Source organism: Malania oleifera, chromosome 6, assembly GCF_029873635.1.
Source record: "Malania oleifera isolate guangnan ecotype guangnan chromosome 6, ASM2987363v1, whole genome shotgun sequence".
NCBI classification, from domain to species: Eukaryota; Viridiplantae; Streptophyta; class Magnoliopsida; order Santalales; family Ximeniaceae; genus Malania; species Malania oleifera.
Genome location: NC_080422.1, coordinates 69,635,604 through 69,661,698, shown reverse-complemented (window position 1 = coordinate 69,661,698; position 26,095 = coordinate 69,635,604). Strand labels below are relative to the sequence as shown.

Sequence of the window (26,095 nt, the reverse complement as noted above, 5' to 3'; positions counted from 1 at the left end):
AACTGCCTTGGCTGGTCGATTGAAAGTGCACAATGTGTGCATTTTGGTCCTATTTCAATACACATTCACCCCCATTCAAGTGCCTAATGCATGCAAGTGCAAAGGTGAGTGTCCTAGGGTTATTTATGTCCAAAATCAAGGCACCGAAAGGATCCGGTGTCGCTCAACCGAAGGGTAAACCCTAAGGTCATTCTACGGTCACTTTTAGTTTGTATTTGGTTTGAGCTTACATAATAAACCATGCATATGTTGTGTGTGCCTATTACAAACCAAATATCATAATTACTATTGTAGACCTTTGAATAAATATAAAGTACAATACAATTAGAAAAAGGTCTTCAACTTCACTCTCTTTTTGTGTATTGTGATTTCCTAATATAAGTTCCTGTACAAAACCTCAAACACCCATTAGTTGCAATGAGTATTTATCATAATCAAAACCGTGCGTGACCTATAAGGTCAACAATCCTGCACACAAACTTGATAAACATTAAATGCCTTGTATTTGTCATTATAAAAGATGAGATACGACTCAAAAAGTTAACAAGTACAAAAATAATCACCAGGTAAAAGAACTTTCTAATCCTTTAATGGATGTACATGTATATTTTCAATGATTCGTCGCATCATGGTTGAACTAGGATGGCCAAGACGATTTTGTCAAAGTATAAAACTTCTAGACTCAGAGCACTTCTGGTGCATAAAATTTGATTCAACTATCCTTATTTTTGTGAAATATAGGACAGATGAAAGACATGAAAATTTTTCTAATATAATCTTTTAGTTTGAAACTGTAGATGTAATAAAAAGATATTCCATATCTCCTTCATTTTTGGTTTCAACATGGTATCCATTGTGACTTATATCTTTAAAACTCAGTAGATTTCTTCGGGATCTACTAGAATACGACACATCATCAATATACAATTTTGTCCCATTTGGAAACATAATTTAAACTCTTCCAAAGTCCTCTATTACATTTGCAGAGTCAGATATTGTATTAACATTAATTTCAGCTAATGTTAATTGTAAGAAATATTTTTTAACACGAAGAATTATGTGAGTCGTGCCACTGTCCACCAAACACATGTCATCCTCAATTTTATCAAGTTTATTTTGTATAATCTAGTAAATGAAAAGTAAAATTTAAGAATTAGGAAAGATAACAAAATATTACCAAGCATATTATGTGTAAAACTTTTAATAAAAAATTACATAAGTTAATTTTTCAAAATAACATAAACATGAAAAAAATTTAATAGTAGACATTTCCATCCCCAATGAAATGATCAATTTTGCCACTAGGATCCTCAAAAAAATCAGAAACATCAAAATCAACATCCAAAGGAGACTCATACTTAGCATCAATGGGTTTAGATAAATTCACTTCAGCATTTTTCCCATTTCCTTTTTAACGATGTCTTGTAAAGATCAACTAAGTGTTTAAGAGTGCGACATATTCGAGACCAATGACCTTTTGTTCCATACCTATAACAAATATTATCATTATTTTGCACTTTGTTATTTTGTTCAGAGCTTTTTTTATTCTTTGCCCATTTCCTTTGAGTCTTTTCAACACCTTTGCTTTCACACTTTGAAGGATGATCATCACGGGTCCAATAATTTTTCCTACCATGACCTCTTTTACCACCATGACCTTGAGAAAAAGTCATATTCACTTTAGGAAATGGTATTGAGCCAATTGGACGAGATTGATGATTTTTTAATAAAAAACTCATTATTTTGTTCAGACACAAGTAAATAAGAAATTAGTTCAGAATTTTTTGTAAATTATGCTCTCGATATTACTGCAGGAGTACATTCGAGGCATGAAAAGTCGAATATGTTTTTTTCTAAAATATCATCATCGGTAATTTTTTCTCTACATAACTTCAATTGAGAGCTAGTTTTGAACAAGACTGAATTATATTCACTCACAGTTTTAAAATCTTGCAGTCATAAGTGTATCTAATTGTATTAAGCTTTTGGAAGAATTACCATTTTTTGGTGTTCATATCTCTTCTTTAAGTTGTTCCAAAGGACTAATGAATCCTTAATAGTAAGGTACTCAATTTTCAATTTTTCGTGTAAATGGTGTCAAAGGAAAATCATTGCCTTTGCGATCCTGTAGGGATGCTTGATTTTCTTCTTTAATTGTACTTCCAAGATTTATAACATTAAGGTGAATCTTAGCATCAAGTACCTATGACAGATAATTTCTTCCAAAAATATTAAGGGCAACGAATTCAAACTTTGTGAGGTTTGACATCTTAAAGTCACTTTGAAAAAAAATAAAAATTCAAAGTTAGGTAAATATTAAATGGAAATGTTATTCTCACATATATCCCAACATAAAAATATTTAAGGACACGTACTCAGGATAAGAGATATAGTTAACATATAAATATAGTTTGTCGAAAAACTAAAGTTATGTAGATAACAAATGTTAAAGAAAACAAGATTCTTACCTTACAATAATACCAACGAAACTTGCTATACCATTAGAGATTTGATCGTACTGATAACGTGTTGTAAATGAAATAAAGAGGAATATAAAAATGTTTGAAATTATAGAAATTCAACAGTCTAGTTCTTCAGGAACTAGATATTATTAATCATCTTATTATATCATTTTATTGTAAAACATGTATTTATATAGGCAAATACATTGGTATCCCAAAGGTTAACCACATAATGAACCATTATGTGGGCATACCAAATGTTGTAATCTTATTATTTAGATAGTCATCTATATAAATATACATGTTTTACAACAGTGACATTATTTAAATGAAGGAAGATATACTCTATTTTCGTATTAATCAATTTATTTAATTACTTAATAGATGACATCTTTTTCCATAGTTAGCTTCAAAATAGCCTATTAAAAAAATAATCATTTCATTTTCAAATAGAATAAAAAATATCTACGTCAAATATCGAACGTTCGAGTACATCCTCTAAATATTTAGTAATGGGTGAAAATATGAAATAATTAATAATAATAATAATAATATCAATATTCAACTTGAGTTCGATACAAATTAAGTCACTCCTAGAAAGTATCTAATAAGCTTCCTTGGCTGTCTTGCACTCATATTAGTCCAACATAAATCCAAGCAACCCATTTGAGAGAGAGAGAGAGAGAGAGAGAGAGGAAATGGGGTGTTTTCGAGTTTTGGGGGAGGAAAGAAATGAGAGGCCTGAAATCGTTAGCCTTACACCCTGTGAACTGGTACAAGAAGGTGCGTGCTTCGGGTTTACCTTATCCTATCTCCCTATCTATCTATCTATCGATAAAACTCTATCTACCTTCCTTCCCTCTTTCCTCCTTCCTCTATATCCTATCCTTCGTCTGCCCTTCCTACCTTTCCCTGTCCACCCCCCTTAACTTCCCTTAATTGTCTGAGTAAAGTAGCTCAAGAACACACTACTTCAATTCTCCCCCTTGTTATATTCATGTTGAACTCTGCCCTCGAATTTCCCACGGTGTTTATTGTCCCTTTCCCCGTTTCTGCCATGTGACTGCAATATTCCCACAGTTCCCTTCCCATTTCCAGTCAATAATCCTCCATTCGATCTCTCGCTTTAATTATTCACTTCGCCTATATTTAATCCCGCTTTCATCGTATAGTGCGTGTTCATATTATTCACATTGTTAATACCTGCTGTTTGCTTGCTGTCTTCTTAATATATCTGTATTCTGCAGAGCTTGGGATTTCAGCGGATTCCGGCCATTCCTCTTGTGATATTTTCTTTCAGAATCGTTTTGGATAGGACAGTAATTGAGCTTGGGTGCATCTGTTTCATTCAAAAGCATTGGAAGAACCAGCCGGTGATCGAGCTAGCTACCACTGTATCAAGCTTCAATCAAATCCAATCGTTTTTGTTTGATGCGCAATGGCTCCAAAAACAGGGAAGACAAAACCCCACAAAGGCAAGGGAGAAAAGAAGAAAAAGGAAGAGAAAGGTGCGGTTCGTCGTTTCTTCTTCATTCAATTTTCGCTCAATTACTTTACACCCGTTTGGTTGCTCAGAAAATGAATTGAAATAAATAAAGAAAAGCAAAAAACCTGATTCTTATTTTCTCAGTAGTTTCTGTTTCAAAAACATGAAAAGCAAGGTAGAATTAAGCCGGGTCATATCCCACTGAAAATTTCTTGCATGAAAACTTGAGTTTCTTCTCATTTCTTTCCTTTTCTTACACTTTCACGGCAACCAAGCAGTGACCCTATTATCAATGTTGGTCCTGCCAATTTCCATTTTTGTTGTCTACAGTGCTGCCGAACGTAGTCGAGATTACCGTGGAAACGCCGGACGAGTGTCAAGTGACTCTCAAGGTATGTCTGCCAGTGAGTGTGGTGTGCGTACGATATCGATACACGGTGGGGTAGAGCGCAGGATAACGGGGGCCAGGATCTGGTGGCTGAGGGTTTTCTCTCTTTTGTTGCGCGCAGGGCATATCTACGGACAAGATCTTAGATGTTAGGAAACTTTTAGCCGTCCACGTCGAGACTTGTCATTTGACCAATTACTCCTTCTCCCACGAGGTACACCTTATTTAATTTTCTTGTACTTTCACATCGCTAACATGTGCCGTCGGGCCCCACTAGACTTCATGATACGCTCGTCTGTGCCGTTGGATTGATAGACTTTTCCGCACCTAGTAAGGAAGACTTGCCTTTCGTGCGGTTCATTTGTTGGAGTTTTTTTTTGTTAGAAGGGTCCCCATTGACAATATAGTTTTCTGTCATTTATTAAATTGTGAATGGCCAGGAATTCTTTTTCCTAAAATCAAAGATACTTAATTTAAATGCATCACATTAAAATAATTATGTTGCACAAAAAATAAATCAATTTTAAACAAAAAGGAAATTGGTATCGAATGTTGTAGAAACGTATCGAGTATGTTACGTGTCGAAAAACAATTATCGTAAGTTCCTTTCACATTGTATTGGTTAATAATTATTTTGTTATGGAATTGAATCGTATCTAAGTATAATATTTTGTTTCTTATAAGCTTAAAAAACATAGAAAAAACAAAAAAGTCAAGTCGAGCATGGGATGGGGACAAGCACATGCCCATGCTCCTCCTACACGTTGAGATATTAGTTATTACAGGTAAACCGCCACCACGACTTTTGACAAACCCCCCGGTCCCATCAGAGCAAAGCTTGCATTTTATCTGCAAGTTATCATCGATTCTGAATAGATCTGTTATGTTATTGACTATTCACTCATTGATTTTCATAATTTTACTTTTCGTAGTATTTGATAGCGTGAATTTTAAATTTTAAATTAAATTTATATTTATTTAAAATTTTAAAATTAATTAATTTTTTTTAATGTATAATTTGGGTGATGGCCATTATTTATATTAGTGTAAGCCAGCTCAAGGCAGGGACGGTCCTGCAATTTGGTAACTTTGGGGCGAAGTCCCCACTCTATTTCCCCTACACTTAAATGTCCTTTCATTTGGCCATTGAGAATTAAAGAATGCTAGTGAATAGTAGGGTGGAGGCCCTAACCTAAAAACTACCTCCAACCTTTTCCCCCTTATGGACGTAGGTAAAAGGAGCTAGGCTGAAGGATTCTGTCGACATCGTCTCTCTCAAACCTTGCCACCTCTCCATCGAACAAGGTAAAAAAACACACTCGAATATTAACGGCCAGGATCTCTCGAAATGCACAGTGAGTTAACGTAGCAGCATCAGATCGCTGTCCTTCGAAGCTAATACTATCCGCCGTTCTTCCTTCGCAGAGGACTACACTGAAGAGCTCGCCGTCGCCCACGTGCGGCGCCTTCTCGACATCGTCGCCTGCACCACCTCCTTCGGACCGTCCAAACCCGGCGGCCGAACCGGCCCGAAAGAGTCGGGTCTTAAAGAACCCGGTTCTGTTTCCAACGACGGCGATGCATCGTTGCAGTCTGCGTCGGATAATGGGGGTGAACCAGGTTCAAAGTCTAAAGCTGGGGAGAAGAAAGCGGGTTCAGCCATCGGTGGAGTCCAGAAGGGGGGTCATGGAGTCAAGAATGGCAAGGACGCCGCCGTCTCCGGGGATTCTCTGGCCAAGGAGGCGACGCTGGAGAAAGGGGACACGGCGCCGCCCATGTGCCCTCCGCCGAAGCTCGGCCAATTCTACGACTTCTTCTCCTTTTCGCATCTTACGCCGCCGCTCCACTGTGAGTTCTCTCTCTCTCTCTCTCTCTCTCTCTCTCTCTCTCTCTCTCTCTCTCGTCAGTAAGTCGTGAATTTTATGTTAGAAAATTTTATGTCCGTGAATTTTATGTTGAGCTTAATTTATGAACCATGGATCAAGTAAAGATAAGAAATAAATTCAAAACATAGTTTACAATATTTTCACCGGCACAATCAAACTTCGGTGCAATTAGTCTTCTTTCCTTTTATTCTTGTTAATCATACTGTTTATTGAGTTAGTAATGGAGATTCGACCAAACCTAATTCTTGAGTGGTGAGAGGGACCAAGAGCCCTTTATATTAAAATCGATAAGAGACTCAATCAATCAAAGAGTCATAAACATATATATGAGCTTGCCCTTACTTCAAGGTGAATGTACTTAACGAGATTCATGAGTCTGGGCAATACATTTCTATTATTTTAATATATCTTGATTGGGTGACTTTTCTTTAATTATCATAGATACATGACCCGTACATACTAATAAATAAGACACTTGACTTTGGTCAATGTACCTTCATATGTATATATATATATATATATATATATATATATATACATATGAAGGTACATTGACCAAAGTCAAGTGTCTTATTATATATATATATATATATATATATATCCATTAATAAGTTAAGATAAAGTTTAATATTTAATTAATTATTTATATATAGACACACACACTATGTGATCATGAAGATCACCCACACATATATATAAAAATTTCCAACATTTTATCACTTGATCTAATATTAACTTCAAGAAATACATTTCTTTTATTTAGATTAACATTCACTATACACTTAACTAAACAAATAACCGAGGTGGATTATGGCGGTTTTATGTAAACTATGTAACTTAATTCCTTGCATATATCACATGCTTAGCATTTATTTAGATATGTCATCACGAGGAAGAATATGAACTATTTAGTTATATTCATATCATAAACTGGTCTCGCAATAATGTCGAAGCACCATAAACATTTTCCATCATATTTCATTCTCAATAATGTGCACATATATAAATTATAAAACATAAGTCAAACCCATTGAATTTACATGCTCATTATGCATTTAGGCACAAACACTCTAATTAATGGGTCTACTCATCATCTTGGCACTTAATGTGTTCAATGAACACCTTTCATCTCGCATCCTCGCTCTAACAACAAGCATCTTACCTTTATATGTTTTGACACTCTTAAGCACTTGTTGCTTTTAGAAAAGAATCATCATACAATACTTTAATGGATCTTGAAATAAAATTCATTATTCAAAGTCCCGAAATGAAATTCCTTAACCAAATTTCTTGAGAGGTCATGACACAATATCAATTTTTAGTACTTATCAAATATTGGTGCGAGTATATGCATGAGTATAATTCATGCTTCCAACTGAAAATGCAAATGAAATATTTTCTATTTGCTTTCATTTACTTTCGTTGGCAAAACTTTGATTTTCAATTAATCTGTAAATTTACATGATAGGGGCTATAAATATTAAACCTTTCAAAATTTAAAAAAAAAAAAAATATTAAATATAGGTCTTTAGAGAAAAATTAGATATTCTTTTAAACCTACTACGACAAATTTCAATGTCCAACATAACGATGCATCTCTTATGTATTCCGTTACAAGGTTCTTAGAAATTAAAGAAATACCATCCATACATAAAATCAAAAATATAAACTCGCTCCCATTGATCTCTAGACATGCATTCATTATTATTATTTCCTTTGAAAGAAATAATGGTGTCATGAACCTTAAGATACTATTGGAAGGAAGCTTCTATTAGCTGATTATGGATTTCTTTTTTCTACACACTAGTTTCCATTATGTGCTCTCGCACATCATTAACCCTATTGTATCTCTTTACAATCAAAGTTGCCATTAGTGTATCTAATAATGCCTTATCAGAAATTGAAATTGTTCCTAATCAACACAATTAGAACACTTGCAACTTTCATAAGACCCATCTCTATGTCAAACTTGTCAATCGACTTTTGAATTTCACCAACATGGATACATAGATCTAAGTCTAAATATTCTAACAAAATGAGAATACATTCCTTCCTTATTGAGAATTGGAACCCTTCAACTCTAGAATATTAGACAAGCCTAAAAATGAATTTGAAACAATAACCAAGAGTAACTTAAAAACATGTCAAGAGTCACTAAAAAACTTAATATGACATTTGATTGTACTTACATTGAATAATTTATTGCATCATTATTTCCTTCCTTTGGGTTAGATAATAACGTGCCATTGATTTACTCCATAATACCTTATGGCTTTAAATGCCCTAATTTTTTTAATTTTATTTTTCCAAATTAAAGCAAGATACAACCAAACTTAAGAAACGTATTAAATATGGGGCAAAAACAAATGCTCCAATTCTTTTCTCTCAAATGGAGGAAAAAGAAAAAACTGTTGGCTTTGCTAGTAACGACCATAGCTTCGTTAAACCAGAGGTTAGGTATAATACGCCCGGTTATGGGTATCCACTATGAAATTGAAATCTTTAGTTCCCTTTTATCCTATTGGAATCATATTATTTGGATGCCACTTTGGTGACTACCAATTTGATAAAAAACGTAATGATTGATAGTGTTTTAAGGTATCCTTATATGTAAAGTAACTCTTATAGGTTCATAAAATAAGCTTCAACCTTATTGCTTTGATACCACATGTTAGAAAATTTCTATAAGAAGGATCTTCAGCTTATTTTATGAACCATGATCAAGTAAAGATAAGGAAAGAAATTCAAAATATACCTTACGATATTTTCAGCGAGACAATCGAATTTCGGTGCAATTAGCTCTTATTTCCTTCTATTCTTGTTGATCAAGTCTCTATTATGCAGAATACTACTTGATCTTCTCTCCCCTTACTCTCATATTTGGCTTAGCAATGGAGATTCGATTAAACTTAATTTTTGAGTGGTGAGAGGGACCAAGAGCCCTTTATATAGATATCCATAAGAGACTCAATCCATCAAAGAGTCATAACATACATATGACCTTTTCCTTCCTCCAAGGTGAATGTACTTCGATTAAATGTAATACATTCTTTAATGATACACAAATTAAGGAGATTCATGACTCTGGTCAATGCATCTCCATTATTTCAATGTATCTTGATTGGGAGAGTTTTCATTAACCATCATAGATACATGACTTGGTCATTGTATCTTACATAACAATAAATAAGGCACTTGACTTTGGTCAATGTACCTTCATATATATATATATATATATATATATATTAATTAGTTAATATATAGCTTAATACTTAATTAATTATTTATATATAGGCATACACACATGTGATTATGAAGATCACCCACACATATATGTAAAATTTCCAACATTTTATTGTTTGTTGCCAAAAATTGATATTTGGTAGGTAGCAGGTTAGCATGAAACTTTCCATGGAAAGATGTACATTAATGAAACTATGAGAGTCAGGGGCATTTTCGTTATCTTACCTTTAAGTAATAGCTCTTTGACTTTTCTGCTGATTATGTTAAACTGCAAATTGGTTTAGTCAGAAAATTGCACTATGGCTTCTCAATGAAACTAATGCTGCATTTGGGAGTAAGGATTTTAAGCTTTCAAACTGTGTAAATTTGGAGAAAACATAATACAAATTTGTGTCACACGGCTCCAAAATCAAGGTTCTAACCCCATGCTTCTATGCCTATTCACATGTTCTTCACCATGGTTTCCACCCTTTTTTTTTTCTTACTATATCCAGTTTGGTACTGTTGGGAATGGGAAAAGTACCTTTAAAAATTGAAACTTTTTGTGGTTAGTTTTCTTGCCGTTGTGTGTTAATTTTTTAGGGGTTGCCATTTATAAAGCTGAATTGGGTTTTGTTTTGTTCTGTTTTTCTCTTTGTTTTGTTTGAATTATGATTTTTATTCTGTTGCAGATATTCGGAGATCCACTCGCCCGTTTCTTGAGGATAAAACAGTCGATGATTTTTTTAAAATTGATGTGAGGAATCATATTTGATTGCTTAGTTTCTTGCAATCACACTGTCATATTTCACGTGCTAAAATATATTGGTTTGCCATGGGTGTATGCAAATGCAGACTCGAGTTTGTAGTGGGAAGCCAATGACAATTGTTGCTTCCCTAAAAGGGTTCTATCCTGCAGGAAAGCATCTTCTTCTGAGTCACTCTTTGGTTTGTCTGCTGCAGCAAATAAGCAGACCCTTTGACGCTGTAAGTTCAAACTAAGCTCCAAGTTTCGTCCTGGGAGTTTATCTTGTCTATATCCATCTCTTGCAGAACTTACACCCCTCTCCCTTATGTTACATCTTTTTCTTGATTTCATCTCTGTCTTTGCTGTGTACTGTTCGTGTAGAGTTGAATTCGACCATAATGGCTTAAGTTATTGTTTGCTGGCAGGCATACAAAGCTCTCACGAAAGCTTTCACAGAGCACAATAAGGTAAGTTGATATTACTATATGCATGTTCATAGTTTGACAACATTCACAAAATGGTGACTTTTGCAATTAAATCTGCGCTGTTTCAGTTTGGAAATCTTCCTTATGGTTTTCGCGCAAATACATGGGTTGTTCCTCCAGTTATTGCTGATAATCCATCTCTGTTTCCACCACTTCCTGTGGAAGATGAAAATTGGGGAGGAAATGGTGGGGGACAGGGAAGAGATGGGAAACACGATCACAGGCAGTGGGCGAAGGAGTTTGCAGTTCTGGCTGCAATGCCTTGTAAAACAGCAGAAGAGAGGCAAATTCGAGACCGGAAGGCCTTCCTGCTTCACAGTTTATTTGTCGACGTTTCAGTCTTTAAAGCTGTTGCAGCTATCAAGGATCTCATCGATAATAACCATTGCTCTCCCAATGGTTGCTGCACTTCATCAATTTTACATGAAGAAAGAGTTGGAGATTTACTAATCAGAGTGATGAGAGATGTGCCTGATGCAAGCAAGAAATTGGATAGTAAAAATGATGGGTGTCAGGTTCTTGGAATGTCGGAGGAGGAGCTTGCTCGGAGAAATTTACTTAAAGGCATTACTGCAGACGAGAGTGCAACTGTTCATGTAAGTAAAATATTTATTTTCCATTTGTATATCAAAGTGACTTTGCTTTGAATGCTTACTACAGTTTAATATAGAAAACTGGATTATATGACAAGTTCACGTCATGATCCTGCAGGACACATCCACTTTAGGTGTTGTGGTTGTTAGACACTGTGGTTACGCAGCTGTTGTGAAAGTTGCAACCGTGGTAGATTGGGAGGGGAATTCCATTCCCAAAGACATTGATATTGAGGATCAGCACGAGGGAGGGGCCAATGCCTTGAATGTTAATAGGTCAGTGCATACACATTGGGCTTAATAACTAATGTATAATTATGAGGACTGAGATTGTGTTGGATCATAGATGCATAATGTGTGGACCTACTATTAGTTATTAACCATTGATTACATTATTTTTCAGCTTGAGAATGCTACTGCACAAGTCATCCTCTCAATCATCTGGCTCTCTTCCGCGATTACAGAGTTCAGATTTTGAAGATTTACGTTCTGCTAGGTCTTTGGTTCGAGAAGTGCTTGGGGAAAGTTTGCTGAAGTTGCAGGGAGAAGATGCTAAACAGGCAAGATCTATCAGATGGGAACTAGGAGCATGCTGGGTGCAACATTTGCAAAATCAGGCTTCAGGAAAAGCTGAGACTAAGAAAACTGAGGAAACTAAGGTTGAGCCTGCTGTTAAGGGTCTTGGAAAGCAAGGTGGACTGCTAAAGGAAATTAAGAAGAAAATAGCTGACAGAAGCTGCAAGACTGAGCAGGGAAAGGAGGTTGCTGTGGGTAAAAGCCTTGAAATGAATAAGAAGTCAGATTCAAGTAATCAGAAGGAACTAGAGATACAAGATGAGGAAAAGGGAATGATGTGGAGGAAGCTGCTTCCTGAAGCAGCATATTTGCGACTTAAAGAATCAGAAACTGGTCTTCACCTTAAGGTATGCTTGCTGCTTTCTAAGAAAACTAATATTTTATCAGATTTGTCCACCTTTGGTTTTTTAAGGTCATGTAATTAACTTATTTCTCCAAGAAGTAGAGTATGAGACTAGTGAAAATTGAGGAGCCTAATTTTTGGAAGATTATGGAAAATGAATTTCTTTTTGCATGATCAATTAAGCCTTTTTAATTTTGGTCTCACTTATTTCATTTTGGCAGTCACCCGATGAGTTGATTGACATGGCACATAAATATTATGCCGATATTGCACTTCCTAAACTGGTAAGCTTTGTTAGCAGTTAGCTTTTGCCACCAGTATTACCTTTTTTTTCCCGTACAAAAATAGGAATTAGTATGTTTAATTTGTGCATTTTAAATGTTTATTAGGTTGCAGATTTTGGCTCCCTTGAGCTTTCCCCTGTTGATGGAAGGACGTTGACAGATTTTATGCATACCAGGGGCTTGAAAATGTGTTCCTTGGGACATGTGGTAAAGATACAATTTTTGTTACTTGTGATTACTAGTTTATTGCTGTTGCCACCACTGTTTGTTACTGGACAATTTCATTAATACATCTCACTCATCCTGTTCAGCAAGATAACGAGTTAAATGTACTCATCCTGTCATGATGTAGTCAGAACACCTACAGCTTAGTTTGCCAGATTTTTTTTGCTTCCTATTCAGTCTTTTTTTCTCCTCAATCATGTCAGGTTGAACTTGCTGACAAGCTCCCTCATGTGCAATCACTCTGTGTACTTGAGATGGTTGTTCGAGCCTATAAACACGTACTGCAAGCAGTTGTATCAGCAGTTGATAACTTGTCAGATTTGGCTGTGTCAATAGCATCATGTTTAAATGTATTGTTAGGAACACCATCAACCAAAAATGGTGATGAAGACATTGCTAATGATGATAATTTGAAATGCAAATGGGTGGAAACCTTTCTTTTGAAGAGGTTTGGGTGGCAATGGAAGCATGAAAGCTGCCAGGATATGAGAAAATTTGCAATCCTTCGTGGGCTTTGCCATAAGGTACAATGATTTGAACATGTCATTGGCATCTAAAGTCTTTCCTAAACTAATTTTTCTCCAATAACTTAGTGTGGTCATTTTCAATCAGGTTGGACTCGAGCTTGTTCCAAGGGACTATGATATGGGCACTGCATATCCATTTAGGAAATCAGATGTTATAAGCATGTTTCCTGTGTTTAAGGTAATGTGAACAAATTATTTACACCATAAACGAGCATTGAATTTTCAATACAATCTTTTGGTACTTGGTAGCCTTGACAATGTTGATGTTTACCTACAGCATGTAGCATGTTCATCTGCGGATGGGCGTACGCTACTAGAATCATCAAAAACTTCATTGGATAAAGGAAAATTGGAGGATGCTGTAAACTATGGCACAAAGGTATTGAATGGTTTCCCTCTCTCTCTCTCTCTCTCTCTTCTTTTTTTTTTGTTTGGAGTTTTGTGATGGTATGCTCATGATATTAATGAGGACCAATATCCTATTGAATTTTGAAGGCACTCTCAAAACTCGTGGCAGTATGTGGCCCTTATCATCGAATGACTGCTGGAGCCTATAGTCTTTTGGCTGTTGTTCTTTATCACACCGGGGATTTTAATCAGGTATGTGTTTGAAAAACAAAAAATATTTGTCATGTGAGGATTGAAGTGCTGGCATACATTGTGATATTGTTTGAATGGACTTAAGTTGTATGTTTTGTGTTGCATTGGAAATTGTACTCCACGATATGTTATGTGAAATGATTAAGTTGAACAAATGGACATGGATTCTTATATTTTACTTTGACGCAAGTTCAAGCTGTCATATTTTTTCCTTTTATTCTTGTAACATTTTTAGCACATATAAAATTCTCAATGGCTACAAATAAAGCATTATTCGGTGTGAAACTGAATACTAACACAGACATATGCATTAATATTTGATACTGGCATAAGGTATCTGACAAGGCAACCATGACAAAATAAAATGATTTTGATATCTAGATGTAAAATATTTGACAAAGTGAGATAAGATTTTTGTGCCAAAATATGTAATTTAACACACATGCAAGACTCATATTGCAAGGCAATCCTGGCCATGGGCCAAAAATAGGCATCTCTACATTTGTTTTGTTTTGAAGACATGAGTGTGCCAGCAAAGCAATTAATATCTTCAATACTAAAGAATGGTCATAATTTTTTGGAAATGAAATGTATGTTATCTGGACTTGCAAATTGTAGTTGCCTCGTACCCAGGAATGAAAATCTAAAACGAAAAAGACTAATCAGTGCTCATGCCTGTAAAAACCTTTGGGATGCACATTTTTGATGAGTGAAAATGGCTGTATCATGCTTGGCTTGATCCAATCTGTACAGTTTGTAATTTAAGAATGATGCCTAGCTGCATTTGGGACCTCTTGGATATGAGACAAGCTACATAATTTGAAAACTTAAGTCCGATGAGTTGACACCATATTTTGTTTGGATATCAATTTACCAAAACACGAGACATGGCTGAATGCACCTTTTTTTTAAAAATTAAAAAAAAATTGTAAATTGTAAATTCAAAATTGCATGCTGTGAAAATCCAAAAAAAAATTGTAAATTAAAAATTTAAAGATTTGGAAAAATATAAAAATTCAAAATTGTCTCCTAATTGTTGGTTTAAGATCTTGGCAGTCATTCTTTTTGGACCCACAAATTGGGGTTCAATCAAACTATCAATTTTCTAATTGGGGGTGCAGTTCGACCTTAATTTGTAGGACTCAACCCTAGCCTGGTCTGTGGGTCCCATCACTACTTCAATCCTAAACCAATTTGGACTTGAAACCAACTTTGACCCAAAGCCAATCTTGACCAAAATCAAATTGTGCTTGGATGAATTTAATATTCTAAAGGGTAAAATTACAGCATAAAAATTAATTTAAAGTCTTTTGATTTGATTTGAGATAATCCTTGTTAATTAGGTACCGTTCATAGAATGAGTGTGTAGGGGATTGTAGTACTTTTCCCCTCACTTAATCGAACTCCCCGAACTCAACTCTGGTAAAAACAGACTGAGGCTGCCAATTTCTCGGCCTTAGGTTAGCCTAGAGACCAATTAATGAGTAGTAATTAGGTAAACTAACCACACCTAGGAAAATAACATATTAGTGGTGACTTGAATGAACCTATACAAGATAAATAATATTTAAACTCTCTCCCTCGCGCGTTGCATCCCATGATCTGCAGGTTGCGACACAATGGAATAGGATAAAATTGCTCCATAGATAATACTGCTCTACTAGGAGCTGTTGGGTATCATATCTGTGTTTTGTTTTCTATTTTTTGTTGTTCTGCAATGAAGAGATGGGTTACGATAACGCATTTGTTTACATTGTTAGTTTTCTGCTTTTGTTGTTGGGTTTGCTGAAATTGAAAACTAGATTTCATCATTTTCCATTGTTGTGGCAAGCTGTTGCTACAACACTTTAATATTCATAATTGACTCTTATGGATTAAACTATTATTGCATACACAATTTTTAGCGCTTTTGTTGTTGGGTTTGCTAAAATTGAAAACTAGATTTCATCATCTTCCATTGTTGTGGCAAGCTGTTGCTACAACACTTTAATATTCATAATTGTCTTTTTTGGATTAAATTGTTATTGTATACAAAAGTTATAGCTAAAATTAAAATAAGATGATTATGTGTATTTAAAATATGATTAAAATTAAGATATCCATCGCATTTCTAAAAAATAACAGAAGTCATTGAAAAAATCATTTTGATCAATTTTCATTTGTGATGTACAATAGGATTGTTCTTGCAGCACTAAATTTTGAGTTTAAGAATATACTTATAAAATAAAATAAATATAATTTTTTAATAAAATTTGTATCCTCGTGCATTTTTGTTATTTTAATCATATTCTTAATTGTTATTTGATCCAAGGACAAAAATGAACACGAGTTCAATTAAGTTTCTAATTTGATTAAGTTTAGGAAATATTGACCAGGTTGTTAGTTTTCAGTTTCTAAATTTATGTTTATAGTTTTTGATTTTTTCCGTGTACATAATTTTTGATAGTGATACCTAACAGCTCTCTACTTTTCCTTTGGATGCCTGCAAAATTCTTTTGCATTGTGCTTATGTTACATTCATAGTTAGTGACCCCTTTTCTGTATGCTCATGTATGTTGTAATTTTATTTTATTTTATTTTATTGTGTTTGGATGTGGCATGGGAAAGTAGAGCACAGGAGAAGCTTAAATGATGTAATATATATGTTGCGCTGTTTCTCTTAATTTGCTTTTGGTAACTTGTAAAACAATACTAATATGGCAGAAGTTGAAGCACAAATTGAGCATGGTGAGCTGAAGACAAAAAATGGGAGTGGCAAAATCTTTATATGTTGAAGTGTAACCTACAAGTAAAACTTATTCTATGTAAACTAACACTAACAGTATTGTTTTTCGCAGACATTATTACTTTATTTGAAGTATTACCATAAATAAGCGTTCAAGACATTTTTTGGCATGGAATTCCTAATGAAAAGTCAAGATTCACTTTTTCTTCCTGGTTTTTCGATCTTTTTTCCATGAATTAGGCGACCATCTATCAGCAAAAGGCTCTGGATATCAATGAAAGGGAGCTTGGCCTTGATCATCCTGATACAATGAAAAGCTATGGGGATCTAGCTGTTTTCTACTATCGACTTCAACATACTGAGTTAGCCTTGAAGTACGTTTTCGTCTATTTTATGTTTCTCTATCATGATTTCTGACAGAATCGTGGATAATCTTGTGGGGTTCTTGAATTCGTTTTACCATGTTCTAGATTTGATGTAGGGAAGTTCTACTCACATCTCATTTGTTTATCTTATTTATTTATTTTTTTTCTGGGATTGCATTTGCATCCTGTGTGGCTAAAAGGACACATTTTGAGATATGAACACAAAATCATTGAACTAATAGTTGATGCCTAATGGTCCAATACGTCAAATTCCTCACTGAGAGACTGAAGGTCAAAAGTTGTAGCGCAAAAGTTAATCGTTTTGGGCTCCCATATTTCAAAGGCTGTAGAAATTTTGAAATAGAGTGAAGCACTATTTGTTATGACAGCAGCAGAGAGCTGAAAACTTGCTTCACATTGAGATAATACTCTAGAATAAATCTCTCTTTAATTTGTCATTTCTCACTATGGTTGCGCTTAATGTTTATATCCCTAATATTTGGTTATTGATGCTGATGGTGTGGTTATTTTCCTCCACCTTTTGGGTTTTATTTATTTATTTGTTGTGAAGGGGGGGGGGGGGACATGTGCTTTTGTGTAGTTAGTAGTTACCCTGAAACGTTAGGCATTAATTTTTTTATTTTCCTGATATTTAATATTTTAGACTCTATTATTATAATCTTGTAGGCACTTGGGGTTATGGTGTAGCTTTTACTTTTGTGCTCTGTTAGAGGTGGAATAGAGTTCCAACTTCCAAATCCTATTATTAGAGTGTAAATCTAAGTCCATGTTCCTTTGTGGATGGAAGGCTATCACCAAATTTTATACATAAATATATTTTTGTTTTTGTGCATTTTTTGATCTATTTGTGTGCCTTTGTTTTTAGGTCAAGTTGTTGACTTCTCAGGAATATCTGTATTTTCAGAAAAAGCATTTTTATTCACCCTGTTGGATGCCATATTATCTTAAAACCGTAAGGATATGAAACAAATTCGAGGAGAGGAAGTAAAGAGAAATATGCTTTGAATATGGTCCTTGCTTTTCTTTCCTAAGATGATTGCACAAACTGTAAATTTTGATTGATTAGAATAACTGTACATATTGGTTATATAGTCAATCACTTATTTGTTGTTTCACGAGAAATTTTAGGGGGGAGATATTTTGATGTTGTTAGATTGTTGTAGGATGACAAAATCCTATTTTTGTATTGCAATTCATTTTAGTTAGATCTATGCCCCATAAGTGCCATTTGTCATGTATTAACATTTGGTATATGCCCCATAAGTGCCATTTGTCATGCATTAACCTCTGGTCTTAAGGTTTTGTAAATTGTTACTTTTGATCTTGTATTCTTGTTAGAAGAAATATTGATCGTATAACCACTAGAAAATTACATCAATTTAAGAAAGAATTTATCATAGCCTTTTCAAGTCATTTAAGGAGAAATTTATCCAAGTTTATTTCATTTTATTGCTGTTTGTGATCAGGTGATTCAGTGAATTGTTCTACAAAAAATGTTGCTCAGATGATTGCCATCCATGTTAGCATGATAAAGATATTTTTTTTTTTTGAATCATTATCTTATTCTTTGGTATCACATATGGTAGCCTACATGGATTTTAAGATACATTTTCGCATGTTGAGATTTGGGCAGAAAAAATTGCATATGCTTATGTACTGCATTTATTGAAAGAATAAGTTTGCAATGGTTTAATCTTGGTTGGGTGATGCCAAACAGTATTTCAACTCTCTTTTGCTGGCATATTAAGGTTTGCAATGAATGCTCAAAGAGGATATGGGTCATTATACCTTTCTGTGCAATCTGGTGCATTTGGAGGGAAAGGCATAAGTGAGCTTTTGACAGAAGGGATATGCCTGTACAAAAACTGGAGGACACTCTTCCACTTTTTATTTATTTATTTATTCCTCAATCTTCTGGAAATTTACACGATACTCAACTTCTTGGATTGAATTTCTTGGTTTGTGATCCATTTTGTATCTTCCTTTGCTTTTTCGAGCATCTTTTACTTGGACTGGAATCTCCTTGGTGATCTTTTATAGAATTTGTACTCTTATTTTTAAGGACTATCTTCCGATTAGTCCCCTAAAAGTATAGGGCTTCCCTTCCTCTGTTAACACAGGTACAAAAAGTAGGATTAATCCAGGTTTTCCCCCTTTCTAGCAATTTTAATTGAAAATAGAGGAAGGAAAACCGAACAAGCCCCTTAAATAGAAATAAGGGTGAAACCATGATATGTTTAATTGCTAGATGACAAAAGACTTCATGCACTATAAAAAAATTATGAAATAGCTCCTTGGATGTTGAAGCTGGTAGGAAGAAAGAAGAACAAACTTGCATTTTCATAGTGAAAGTATTATAAAAAGTAACATAAAATATTTGAGGCTGAGCCTTGACTCGACGGTAAGGGTGTTACATCCAAACTAGAAGGTCAGAGCTTTAAATCATGGAAATAGTCTCTCCAGGCATGGTGGTAAGACTGCAAAAACCATGCCCTCCCTAGATCCCTGATGGCATGGGAGGCTGGGAGCCTTGTTCAGCAGGCATTATGTATTTATTTTGGGTGCTACACAAGGCACATAGATAGCACCAAAGTCAATAATATTTGTCTTATAAAGGTCATCGAATATCTAATCGAATGTCTTTTTTTTAATTAAAAACACCCAAAAAATTGATTTCTGAATGAGTTGTTCCATTAAACTTGTTCCACTGCAGTGTCAATGCAGACCAGGGGTGTTTGTGTATCATATGAGATTTTGTGCATCTTGCAGTACAGTAGGTTATTTATTTCTAATAATGTAATAAGTTGAGAAACTTAATAAAAAATGCATTAAATCTATTTACTGGATGAAGAAAACAACATGAAGAACTTTGGTTTATATCCATTGAAAGTTCTCAATCATATAATATTGTTGTATGGGACTGCTTCAGTTGTAGAAAATGAATGCTGGTTGTGGTTACTGGAATTTTGTCCCAACTATAAGACCGAGGGAATGTCAGGAACTAAGTACTACACATCATGAACAGAACTTATTGGAGAATTTGAGTGCTAATTCATCACTTTCTAAAATGTAACATACTGAAGCAAATGTTTTGCTAAAGCAAGCGGGCCATTAATATGCTAATGCAGTTTTTTCTGAAGCAAGAAAAACTGCATTTATATGCTGAATTTTAGAAAAATGCAAGGACGGAAACAAATGAATTAATTCAATGGAACAACAGCTTTAACCTACATCAAAGTGGTGTCCATGTGATCTTATGTCTGTCTTTTCCTAATTCCAGGTACGTGAATCGCGCATTGTATCTCCTGCATCTGACATGTGGGCCTTCGCATCCAAATACTGCTGCCACCTATATAAATGTAGCAATGATGGAAGAAGGTTTGGGGAATGTTCATGTTGCACTTAGATATCTTCATGAAGCTCTCAAGTGTAACCAGAGACTGCTCGGGGCAGATCATATACAGGTACTCTTTCTTGCAAATGAAGCATGTTTCTAGTAGGCTACATTAACAAGTATTTTAATATATAAGTAATGTAAAACTAATGTTTGGCTGTAAATCTGATTTATAATATAGAAACCAGTATATAATCATGTTGAGCTAAAACTAATGTTTGGCTGTAAATCTGATTTATAAGATAGAAACCAGTATATAGTCATGTTGAGCTAGGACTGCAAATGAAATATTCAACTTCTTTCCCTTTGACTGCTTTACTCATTTTCCTTACATAACTCCCAACAAAAAAAAAATGCTTTCTTGATTCTATTTGGACAGCAGTGATGTAATCTGCTTTGCTAATGTAAAATAGAATTGAATAGGTTGTTTCATCATTTTCTTAATCATGTATCATTTTTTATTTGTAAATCTGGCGAAAGGTTTGGTAGGGTCCAATTCAAAACAGCTTGCAATGCTTAAAAAAACAGAAATAGTAAAAAGGGTTGCCAGCTGCTTAATTTGCTTCATTTGCAAAACCCATACCTAACTGGAGCAGGTGGGTTTGCTGGTTAAGATCTGATGATGTAGGTTCTATCTTTTAGATCTTACACACACATTCATTCCTTTCCAGTTGGTTTGTGGACTGTAACTATACATGGCAATATTTAACCCATGCTTCTGGCCTCTTTAGACTGCTGCAAGCTATCATGCTATAGCAATTGCTCTCTCTTTGATGGAAGCATACACCCTAAGTGTTCAGCATGAACAAACCACGCTACAGATACTGCAGGCTAAACTTGGATCAGATGATCTACGCACACAGGTAATATAGAGTTCAATACATTTCAATTGAGCCTTGTTCTTTACCTGGCGATCCTTTTTCATCAGGTTTATTCATAATTTTATGCAGGATGCAGCTGCATGGCTTGAGTACTTTGAGTCCAAGGCTTTAGAGCAGCAAGAAGCTGCACGCAATGGTACTCCAAAGCCTGATGCCTCTATCTCCAGTAAAGGTCATTTGAGGTAATAATTACAATTAATCATGGGGCTAAAATCCTGTGACGCGTATGATGCCAATCCAAACTGGATGGTTATTTTTTAAATGATAAATTGCTCAAATTTTTGTCCTAGGTAATTGTGTATTCATGCTGTTAGTTAAGGTTGTCATTGGGAGTAAGTGAGAAGGAGGGTAAGGAAGGGGGTACAGGAGAAGGAAGTAATGGGAGTTTGATGTAGGAAAGAAAAGAAACATAATTAAAGAAGGAAAAGTAAGAACAGAATTAAAGAAGGAAAATTAAGGAGGAGCAGGAGGAAGAAGAAGAAAGAAGGAAAGCATTTCTGCCTACAAATAATTAAAACAAATATTTACATAAAACCCCAACAAGACAGGAAATTACACACTACAAAGAAAAATTTAATACAAACATAATTTCCCAAATCTATGCTTAAAGTAAGAATACTGAATGGGCTACCTAAAAGATTCTGTTAAGAGTTCCTTTCACTCATGTTGTTTGGTTGAACAAAGGTAAAAAATAGAAGCACAGTAATTTGATCAACAAGTCTTTTTTTTACTATTTTCCTCCCACTTTGGAAGGCTTGATTTTGAGGTGGGACAGGAAAAGGACTTTGCCTTCTACTTTCCTTCCTCGGCTTTCTGTTAGGACCCTGTGAGCAACCAGAAAAATTGGGACACCAGAAATTTACGTGGTTCGGTCAAGATCGACCTACGTCTACGGAGCACACCACAATTCACTTAAAACTGCTGAAAAGAAATACAATTCTCTCAGCTTCTCTCTTCCTCACACTCTCTTCTTCCTCTCTTTTCTTCTCTGTGTTTTCATCTCTCCACAGCTCATTTATTTATAGGTAGTTTGAAATCAATCACAATAAATTACAATGAATTAGATTTGAGAAATTTCATTCATCAAAATTAAATGGTCCGGATAACATTTCCAGCTTGCATCTCACACGTCTCCAGCTCAGCTTACGCGTCTCCAGCTCCAGTACAACAATCTCACTTGGAGACGGATACGCCTCCTCAACCAGAATCAATATATGAATAAATGATGTACTCAAAATATGTCTTCAGGCATGAAGACCAACTGAAGTTGAACACAATTTCAGCTTCTCTGTAGTCACCACCTTAGTTAACATATCTGCCGGATTTTTGCTACCTTGGATTTTTTCAAGTGTCAACACGTCGTCCTCTATCAGAGATCCTGACGAAGTGATAACGTAATCCAATATGTTTATTTTTGGAATGAAATGTGGAGTTCTTTGCCAGATGTACTATCACTGTACAAAACATTTCTCTCCTGCTTTAATCCAAGCTCCGTTAATAAACCCTGAAACCAAATCATCTCTTTATTGGCTTCTGTCACTGCTACATACTCAGCTTTTGTAGTGGATAAAATAACAATCTTCTGTATCTGTGACATCCAACTAACAGCTGTTGTGACAACAGTGAATATATACCCGGTGGTGCTTCTGCGATGATAAATTTCACCTGCAAAACCAGCATCTACAAACCCTTGGATTTTCAAATCGCTTTTGCCAAAACATAGGCACTTATCAATAGTACCACGTAGATATCTCAAAATCCACTTCACTGCTTCCCAGTGTATCTTTCCTGGATTTGACATATATTTGCTGACAAGTCCCACTGCTTGGCTAATATCTGGTCTCATACCAACCATAGCATACATGAGACTTCCAACGGCCGAGGCATATGGTACCTTAGCCATAAAGTCTTTTTTTTCATCTGTCTGGGGAGACTGATCCTTAGAGAGACGGAAGTGACCTGCCAATGGTGTATTTACAGTTTTAGCGCTGCTCATGTTGAACCTCTGTAAAACACGATTGATGTACTTTGACTGAGATAACTGCAACGATCCTTGTTGCTTATCTCTAGAGATCCGCATCCCAAAAATCTGCTTTGCAGGACCCAAGTCTTTCATATCAAATTCCTTTGACAATTGCTGCTTCAATTTTCTGATCTCTTTTAATCCTGCAACTAGCATATCATCAACATATAACAGTAAGATAATATAGCTAGTACGATACCTTTTGAAGTAGCAACAGTGGTCGGTATTGTACTTCTAAAAATTGTTCCTCTGCATATAGCTTTCAAATTTCTTGTACTACTATCTTGGAGCTTGTTTGAGACCATATAAGCTCTTCTTCAATTTGCATACAAGATTCTTTTTACCTTTTACTAAGAAACCTTCTGGCTGTTGCATATAAATTTCCTCATCAAGATCACCGTGAAGAAATGCCATCTTCACGTCCAACTGCTCAAGATGTAAACCCTCTGAGGCAACAATACTCAAGACAGATTTGATGGTTGTCAGCTTGACAACTGGTGCAAAAGTATCAGTGTAGTCAATTCTTTCCTTCTGTTCGAAACCTTTGACTACTAACTGAGCTTTATACCTCTTGGATCCATCATGCTCTTCTTTGATCTTGTACACCCATTTGTTGTGAAGAGCCTTCTTATCATTGGGCAACTTAGCTAATTCCCATGTTTTGTTGAAGTTAAGAGACTTCATATCGTCTTTCATTGCAAGCTCCCACTTGCTCGAATCTCTTGCTTGACATGCTTCAACATAGCATTCAGGTTCTCCTCCATATGTAAGAAGTAAATGATTCACATACCTCCTGCTTGGTACATGCTGTCGAGAAGATCTCCTAAGCTCTGGTGCTGGAGTAGGTGGTAGTGCAACAATTTGCTCCACAGGTTCTTCTGCCTGAGGATTCTCAGTATTCTGCTGAGGATTCTCGGTGTTCCGCTGACGTGTCCTTACACCTTCTAAAACATCATCCACATCTACAAAGGTTGTTTCAGATTCTGTAGATTCTGTTGTGTGTCTATCTTTGTACATCACCTTTTCATCAAAAATTACATCTCTGCTTTTAATCACCTTTTTGTTTTCATCCTCACAAATGCGATACCCATATTCATCTCCACCATAACCGATGAAAGTGCATTTTCGGGATTTCGGATCCAGCTTATTCTTGACATGATCATTGATATGTGCATATGCAACACAACCAAAAACTTTCAAATGTGAAAGTATTACCTCTTTATTGCTCCATACTTCTTCTGGTAGATTATAGACCAATGGTACTGATGGACTCCTGTTAATCAAATAAGCTGCTGTGTTGACTGCTTCTGCCCAAAACATCTTTGGCAAACCTGACTGCATACGCATGCTTTTGGCTTTTTCTATCAACGTTCTGTTCATCCGCTCGGCTACGCCGTTGTATTGAGGCATACCTAATATAGTTATTTCCATTCTGATACCATGCTCTAGCAGAATTTCTTGAAGTCGGTGTCATCATACTCACCACTGTTATCTGCTCTCAGCTTCTTAATTTTTAAACCAGTTTCGTTTTCTACCATTGCTTTCCAAAATTTAAAAGTATCAAAAACATCATATTTATATTTTAGGAAGTAAACCCATACCTTCCGTGAATGATCATTTATAAATGTTACGAAGTAATGCTTCCCACTTGTGGATGAAATAGTTGTTGGGCCCCATACATCTGAATGAACTAGCTCAAGTCTCTCCTTCTTTGGGGTACTGATGTTTGTTTGGAAATTGACTCTCTTCCGTTTTCCAAATATGCAATCTTCACATGTGTCAATCTTCACCGACTGTAAATCATTCAACTTACCCTCTGAGTGTATCACTTTGAGTCCCTTCTCACTTAGGTGTCCGAGCCGTTAATGCCATATGTTACTATCATCATTTCCTATAGCAACTGTAATAGACATGCATGCATTAGGAGTTACATAAAAAGTACCACTTTTCTTACCTCGTGCAATTGTTAATGCACCCTTCGAAATCTTCGATTCATCATCAATGAAAGTTGCGTTATATCCTTCATCTGCCAGTTGACCGATTGAGATCAAATTCTTCCTAAGGTCTAGAATATATCTGACATCTCTCAGTTTCCATACTAACCTATTCATTTTGATCTTCACTGTCCCCTTGCCGGCAATGTCGCAAGGTTGATCATTGCTAAGATATACTTTACCGAAATTACCTAATGTATACTCCTCTAGGCAATCTCTGCTGCAAGTGACATGGAATGAAGCTCCAGAATCTTAACACTCAAGACTCCCTTTTGCTCTCCAAAGAGTAGATCGACATATCATCATTTTTTAAAGCAACATTTGCTTCTGTCTTCTCTCTCGTCTCATATTCTTTCTTCAGACTTTTGCACTGGTTCTTGTAATGACCAGTTTTTCCACAGTTCCAGTACTCAATAATTTTTATGCCCTGGGAACCTGTGTCCTGAGAACCTCTGGGATTTTTGGATTTAGACCGCCTGGGCCTAGATCTGCCGCGGTTGTTTGACTGTCCATGTTTGTTTCCTTTGCCTCGACTTTCCATGTTCAAGGCTGAACTCGAAGTGGAACCATGGTTTGACTGCATTCTGATTTCTTCCGTTAAAATCATGCTAACAACCTCATCGTATACAAGCTTTGATTTTTCTGCGGAGCTACTGATTGCAGTTACAACACCATTCCAACTTTCAGGAAACTAACCGAGAATTAGTAGGGCACGAATCTCACTATCAAATGTTATCCCGACTAAGACGAGTTGATTCGACAACTCGTTGAAATTATTCAAATGCCTGCTAAAATTTTTACCTGCAGACATGGTCATAGCAAATAATCTTTTCATAAGATGTACTTTGTTAGTGGCTGACGGCTACT

General features: G+C 35.5%; 1 protein-coding gene across 2 annotated transcripts in view; it reads left to right on the top strand.

Annotated features, from left to right (window-relative positions):
- The first annotated feature begins 3,160 nt into the window (after positions 1 to 3,160).
- Positions 3,161 to 26,095, top strand: part of LOC131157927 (protein REDUCED CHLOROPLAST COVERAGE 2) — a 30,689-nt gene continuing 7,754 nt past the window's right edge. Inside the window, exons 1-22 of one of the 2 annotated variants that reach the window (XM_058112395.1) lie at positions 3,161 to 3,633; positions 3,710 to 3,970; positions 4,279 to 4,340; positions 4,458 to 4,550; positions 5,569 to 5,641; positions 5,762 to 6,184; positions 10,137 to 10,201; positions 10,300 to 10,431; positions 10,618 to 10,659; positions 10,746 to 11,273; positions 11,389 to 11,546; positions 11,674 to 12,193; positions 12,411 to 12,473; positions 12,579 to 12,680; positions 12,902 to 13,222; positions 13,311 to 13,403; positions 13,503 to 13,604; positions 13,721 to 13,825; positions 16,791 to 16,924; positions 20,217 to 20,400; positions 21,062 to 21,193; positions 21,281 to 21,393. In XM_058112395.1, the coding sequence (XP_057968378.1) occupies positions 3,901 to 3,970; positions 4,279 to 4,340; positions 4,458 to 4,550; positions 5,569 to 5,641; positions 5,762 to 6,184; positions 10,137 to 10,201; positions 10,300 to 10,431; positions 10,618 to 10,659; positions 10,746 to 11,273; positions 11,389 to 11,546; positions 11,674 to 12,193; positions 12,411 to 12,473; positions 12,579 to 12,680; positions 12,902 to 13,222; positions 13,311 to 13,403; positions 13,503 to 13,604; positions 13,721 to 13,825; positions 16,791 to 16,924; positions 20,217 to 20,400; positions 21,062 to 21,193; positions 21,281 to 21,393 (3,515 nt within the window). In that variant the 5' untranslated portion in view covers positions 3,161 to 3,633; positions 3,710 to 3,900. Of the gene's footprint in view, positions 3,971 to 4,278; positions 4,341 to 4,457; positions 4,551 to 5,568; positions 5,642 to 5,761; positions 6,185 to 10,136; positions 10,202 to 10,299; positions 10,432 to 10,617; positions 10,660 to 10,745; positions 11,274 to 11,388; positions 11,547 to 11,673; positions 12,194 to 12,410; positions 12,474 to 12,578; positions 12,681 to 12,901; positions 13,223 to 13,310; positions 13,404 to 13,502; positions 13,605 to 13,720; positions 13,826 to 16,790; positions 16,925 to 20,216; positions 20,401 to 21,061; positions 21,194 to 21,280; positions 21,394 to 26,095 lie in introns of both variants that reach the window. The other variant, XR_009137351.1, reaches the window with a different exon arrangement.